General features: G+C 39.6%; 1 protein-coding gene across 1 annotated transcript; it reads right to left on the bottom strand.

Annotated features, from left to right (window-relative positions):
• LOC119741630 (protein O-glucosyltransferase 1-like) lies at window positions 1-5356 on the bottom strand. The gene is made up of 3 exons (XM_038217463.1): window positions 5165-5356; window positions 1886-1942; window positions 1-258 (listed from the first exon to the last, which is right to left on the bottom strand). The coding sequence occupies exons 1-3, from the start codon at window positions 5236-5238 to the stop codon at window positions 123-125; spliced, it is 267 nt and encodes an 88-aa protein (XP_038073391.1). The 5' UTR covers window positions 5239-5356; the 3' UTR covers window positions 1-122.
• Between the last annotated feature and the right edge of the window lie 1011 nt (window positions 5357-6367).

Below are 6367 nucleotides of genomic sequence, written 5' to 3' on the forward strand. Positions count from 1 at the left end.
TTGTTTAACTTTATGGGCATGTTTCCTAACTGCAGATCAAACAATTCAACAAATCAGGTGATGCTTAATTATGTTTCTACCTTTGAGTGACAAGTGTTTACATTTTTCTTGTCTTACTCTTCCTATGGTAGTACCTGATGCAAGTCTTTGTTTCTTACCACTTTATACTTGATGAGCTTGGAATATTCCTTCAGCAGTTTTTTCCAATAACAAGATATATCCTCCATTTGAAGGTGATTCCATATGAAGTCCCTCCCTCTGTTTCATAATAATAAAAAAGAACGCAAATTATTTGAAACAACACAAATAATTTAAATAACCTTTTACTTTTTAAATAATTTAAATAACATTTTAAAGGAGCATGAACAGTACATATTTATGAACTCCACAAATTCTAGGTCGATGTTCTGACACATTACAGGAAGCAGCTATCTTGAACATGCAAAAATGCCAGAAGTACCACGAAAGAAGAATCCCACAATTTGGATTATGGGTAGCTTTCATGGCACACCAATTATTATAAGCATTTTTCTAATGAAGCTACGAGGTGTAATTATAACAAATGTAACAAGGTTGGTTTTAAGAAAATTGTGAATAATAACTAGTGTTGGCTGGTTTTGAATAACTCCCTCCACTTTACGTTGAGATGATTTCTCAGTACTGCTTACTCCAATCAAGCCCAGTTATATTTATATAACATTGAATTAGTGAACACAACTTGATCGTCAATAACTAATTAGTAATTATGTTTTGTCTATCAGATTAGGTTTTGCCCTTTTTCGACGTATTAACACAGTATATAGTTTTACCTCCCCAATGAAAGTTTGAAAACAAGTCACTCGGGTGGGTCTTACCACTCGACCACCGAGCTAACGAGATCGGTTGGCTGGTTCGATGTATACAGCAGTGGGTACCGTATTTACTATTAGACTGAGAGCTGGCTGGATAGGGTTTAATGAAAATTTCGGGAACAAATCTCTTGATTGTCTTAAAGCCGACCCTGACTAGTCTGACTTTGGATTATATACATAAGTTATATTCTTCAAGTGATATTCTTTATGTCCACATGTGCCAAGGCATCAATAAAAATTGTTTCATTTTCCCATTTTAATTTGAAGTATATTTGCACAGCTTCTATTTGATTTGTTAGTCTAGTCGGCACTCGATGCACGCTTTCATGTGCATGTGCTTTTCAATGGGAAAAGTTGAAATTTGGTATACCTGTGTTGGAAATGGACATTTTGTGACGAAGGTATGCCACATTTTCATAAACCTGGTGTTAAAATAACCGCAAGACATCTGAACAACTGTCAAAGAATCTTGGCAGGATTTAAGAAATGCGTTGCGACGACAGGAGCCAAAATATACATGGGGGGTGAGGTCCCGCCCCTTTCTGTTTTTTTTCCGCCTGATCTAAAAAGCAACCTTAATTAATATTTTCATGTTCCGCAAGTGCCAAGGCATCAACACAAACTGCTTTCAATTTCTCTTCTACCGTTGTGCTGCAATAGTAGCAGCGAAAAGGAAAAAGAGGGGGTGAAGGCCACGCCCACCCTCCACGCTTTTTGGGCCGCTCTTAAGTTAATTAGTCTGATCTACAATCGCTCTCAAGTTATATTTCCATAATCTACAAGTTCCAAGCTATCAAATGATACTGGTGTTGTTCTTGTTCTCAAAATTTTGATTAAATGCAAAATTTGCCACGTTTGGCCAATGGGCCTTTGTCTGATCTAGCGAAACTTAAGACTGGCCATTCTGTGATCAGGGTCGATGCTTTAACACAATGAGGGGATTTGTTCCCGAGATTTTGATTAAACCCTATCCAGCTCTGTCTATATTCAAAAGATGGAATTTTTGGGTCGGGGTGAAGTAAGTGTACATTTACCTTTTAGCAATATCCTTGGCAACTTGATCATTTGACTTTGCAAACTCTATCAGAGTTCTGTATGGGGAAAAACAACAAGATTTTTATTAGAGCATTTTGGCAGTCTGGCTAAATAATGAAACTGAAATATAAAAAAAGTGGTTTAGAGTCTAAGGTGGTCAACTGAACGCTTCTAACAAAATACAAAAGGGAATTGATGTCAACCATTATAGTGTATTGTTATGAGTCTTGAGAACAAGAAAATTGCTGTTGCCATTTTTTCCACTGACCTTTAGTGACCTTGACCTGATTAATTAATTATTCATATGCACAAATGGTAATTCAAATGTGCGCACTACGTATATGGGAAATTCAGATTTACGCGCCGGAAATGTTTCGTTGCGCAGCAACCCCTGGTCCGAATTGTATGTTTTTTGGTATCAAAAGATGCGCAAGACTCGAGGCTCAAAAAGTCAAAACAGCTCTCGGGTCGCAACAAAAACAAAAAAAAGTTTAAGGGTTTCGCGGAAAAAACTTTTAATAATGCATGCATGCATTTTCAAAAACAAATTTCACTCAGTGCAGTGTGGCTCTCATTGCAAATCGTAATTTTTGGTTCTCGAAGGGCCCAAGGTGCCCCCAGGTTGCCAAGGAAGTTTCTTCTAAAAGAATTTTTGTGAGTTGATAAAACGGAGAGGAATACAGTCGACTACTCCCTTATAATGACTTTCCTTAACCGCACAGCTTTATAAAATGTGAATAAATTAATACGAAAAAAGAGCGTCTTGAAGCGTTTAAAGAGTTCCAGCCCATCCCCTGCTTTTCAAATTGGCAGCACTTGTGGTGGCCTGGAAATTGAGGGGAAATGATGTTGATCCGACCTCGGTGCCCCCTCATTAAATGCCGGTTCCTCCCTGTGCCCCCGTCCCTACTGTTGCCTTGTCAGCAGTGTCGGTCCCGTTCCCTGATCACAGAGGGGGGGGGGGGGGGGTCTTTAAATCCAAACGTGGAACTTTTATTTGCGAAGCCAATACGACGTGGAGTCCTAGGCCTGCTGAAGGGTCTCAGAAAAAAAACCGGATTCTAGATGTACAGTGGTGCAATCCGAGGAATTTGGCCACTTTCACTTTCACTTTCACTTTCACTTTCATGTTTTGATCATGCATGAGTGGGCCATGATCAAAACTTGATTGTAATCATTACTTTTTGTGTTAGTTTTAAATTTCCTAGCGGTACTCGCCACCAGACGGTGTCCTTTGAAACACTTCCATTCCCTGATTTTAAAGGCCCTAACTAAGAAGGAAACCAGTTAGAAATTGTATCTCGCAGTGCATTGTAGCGGTTCTGATTGATGTTAATGTATCAGCCATAACAAGTACTTTTTGCGTCATTTATTATTTAGTTCACCAAGCTATTTAAAACCATTAAATATACACGATAGGTGTTCCCCTCCAACCACTAAAAAAGTACCGGTACACATTCATAACCGGCCCATTCAAGTTTATTTTGATCAAAATTAAAGAACTTGGATGTATCGAACTGATAATAATATGAAATTCTTTTCCCCCCCCACTTTTTTAGTACAAAATGTGCGCCTTTGGTTGGAAAAGTTAAACACTCTCCATGGACAACTGTAAAAATATGTAAAACATGCACATGACTTTATTCGGACAGCAGGGATCTATGTTTTCGGATGAGTGGGAAACATGCTCGTTTAGTATTAGTTTGCGCTTCTAAAGTTGGTGTATCCAATTTGATAGGAGTTTTAAATGGGAAAATCATCACTCCCGACCATTTTGTTTCATTTTTTTTATGCCGAAAAGAACTACCATCAATCTGGGGAGATAATGGCCCTTAGGATCGCTAAAGTGTTCGTCAGATCCTTAATCTTGTGCTTGATTCAGACCTTCGATGCGGTTCTTCGTAATTTAATAATTCAAGATCCGTCATGATTGGGTATGATTTCCAGTCCATTCATGTGCTGGGCAGGCTTTTCTATATCGTAAAAAGGTGAATAATTAGCACTAATTAGGCCATTCTTAAGCAAGGAATGCACGGGATTTCTCATTCTTAAACTATTGGTCATTGATAAGTTCATCGAATACTATCTTTTCGCGTTGGAATCGTGCTTGTGCACGACATTCTAATTAAAAGTCAATTTTGGGGGGTCTTTAGGCGGTGCCCCTCCCCAAACGCACGGGGATGTGACACTTAAGAATGATGTTTTCGAAGGTTGGACACTCCCACCTACTCGCTGCCACCATCAAGCCCTTTGTTCGCGATATTCTAATTAAACCTCGCCGGACCTTGTGTTGTTTATGCTCAGCCGTGCATAAATTAAGCCCTTGATTATACTTGACATCCTCCGCACTGCTCCAGGATATCACTGCCTCTGCCTCAGCCTATTGACAGTCATAGCCGGAGGATTTTGCAGGATTCAGGCAGTGGTCACCCCTCCATGGACCATATTCAAGAAATAGAGGAGGAATTTTCAGGATTGAGGCTATATGCTATATTTCCATGAGGCCAATTGGAGGATTTTGCAGGATTGAGGCTACATCCTAGCAAAAAGGTCTAGGGAGTTAGGGTTAAGGGAGACCGTTCCGTTTAAGATGTACTCTTCTCAGATGTACTCTTCTCTTTTGCCATTGAATTCTAAAAAAAAAAGAAATAAATACTACCTATTTTTCGATACAACACCAATAAACTGAGTAAGGGTCAGGTCTGCCGTCATATCCAGGATCTTCTGAAGGAGTTGGCAGATTTTCTGGTGGAAAGCCGTCCCTTATTTACTGAGTGAGGTTTATTGAAGTTGTCCAGTTGTAGATTAGCCGGGACGGAAGCCTGCCTGCATGTTCCTTCATCAGTTTTTCTCAATGAAGGGGGCAAGACGGTTGAGGAGACGTTCCAGCATCTTAAATGTGGGGATTTCATAGGGATTTGGGACGATAACTTTTTGCCTGCAGTGAGATTTAGGAGGGCGATGACGTTCGACTTACGCCACATTTAGGTACCAAAACGGTACCCCGCAAGTTGGTGGGCATTCCTTGTGGGGTATCTCCCATTGTTCCAGTACCCCACAAGGCAGTGTTTGTACACGCACACACACGCACACATACTCACTCACCTACGGAAGGACAAGGCGGAAACAGTATGCCCCTTCGGCTTCGCCGCGGGGCATAAAAACGAAATAAAAATATACAAAAAATCAAAAGATTTTAAAAAAGCACACATGCAAACAAGCCCACACACCAAAAATATATATATAAATCCCCCAAATTAGAAAAAGCACATATTTACCTTGTTTCTTTCAGATCCTGAGCCACTGGTATATAGTGCACCCATGGCTTAAGTGCTAGGTAGAAGAACTCCATCCATTCATCCCCGACATGAAAAACTAACGACTCGCATAGAAAAAGATGTTTTAGCCGGAAACTTGCAGCTACACCACGAAAATTGAACAAATACCTGGAACACGAATAAATACATATGGAAAAGCATTTGTAAACAATATTTTCACCAGCCGCATTATAAATGAAGTTAAATGAGAATTTAATATTAAATCCGTATGTTCAGAGAATTTGGTGACTGAGTAATTCAACCTAGGCTTGAATTCAAATCAGTAACTGGCCAGGTTTTGTTTGCTTGCCACCCATTGTGCGATTTAATTGCAACATACATGTAGCATGCGTTTATTGCATTAATTAATTAACACGTAAGGGAACAGTTGTGCATCCTCGACCCCAATATGCCATTAACATGTCTAGATAACAGTATCAAACTGACTTTCTACAAAACCTGAACCCGGAATTGAAAGCCCAGATAAAAAGACATAAATTGACAAAACAAGCATCGAAAGGATTATAATTCACGGCGGAAAAGACGTTGCAAGACGGCGGTTTTTCTGTATTGTATTAATGAAGTCCACAAAGTTCCAAACAGAGCTCAAACAACCAACCTAAAGTTCAAATGTTGGAAATTCTAAGCAGCAATCAGAATTGGTGCTGACATCACAATGTTACAGGACATGTCTCACCTCAGTTGATCCGCAAGAAGTCAAATGGAAAGGTAAGGGCTCTCAACATATATTTTCAGGATATATATCTAGAAAATGGCTTTAAGTACAGGTTTTATTGTAAGGGCCAACATCGTAAACGTAAGCAGGCGCTGGAACATTTGTAACGGTGGAGAGGAGAGTGGTGTAGTTGTAGAACATCCCGACTATGCCGACGGCTAGGGAATGGCAGCTAATCTCAATGTCTAACTGTTTCAAGTTTCACTAGTTACTTCAACAAGGCGATGGTGAATACCATTCAACATAAAATAAAAACCTAGTCGTGGTTGGTGACTTCAACACCACCATTGGCTGCAGTTTCCAACATAGTTATTTCAATAGAATTTCAAGATCACCCAGGATAGACAATTTAATGAAAATAGAAACATATTGTAATCCTGTTGCAGAAGCCAACATTAGACACCGTTACACCTGGTATAGCAACAATG

The sequence above is a fragment of the Patiria miniata genome, unplaced genomic scaffold (genome assembly GCF_015706575.1).
Source record: "Patiria miniata isolate m_02_andy unplaced genomic scaffold, ASM1570657v1 HiC_scaffold_11, whole genome shotgun sequence".
Classification (NCBI taxonomy): domain Eukaryota; kingdom Metazoa; phylum Echinodermata; class Asteroidea; order Valvatida; family Asterinidae; genus Patiria; species Patiria miniata.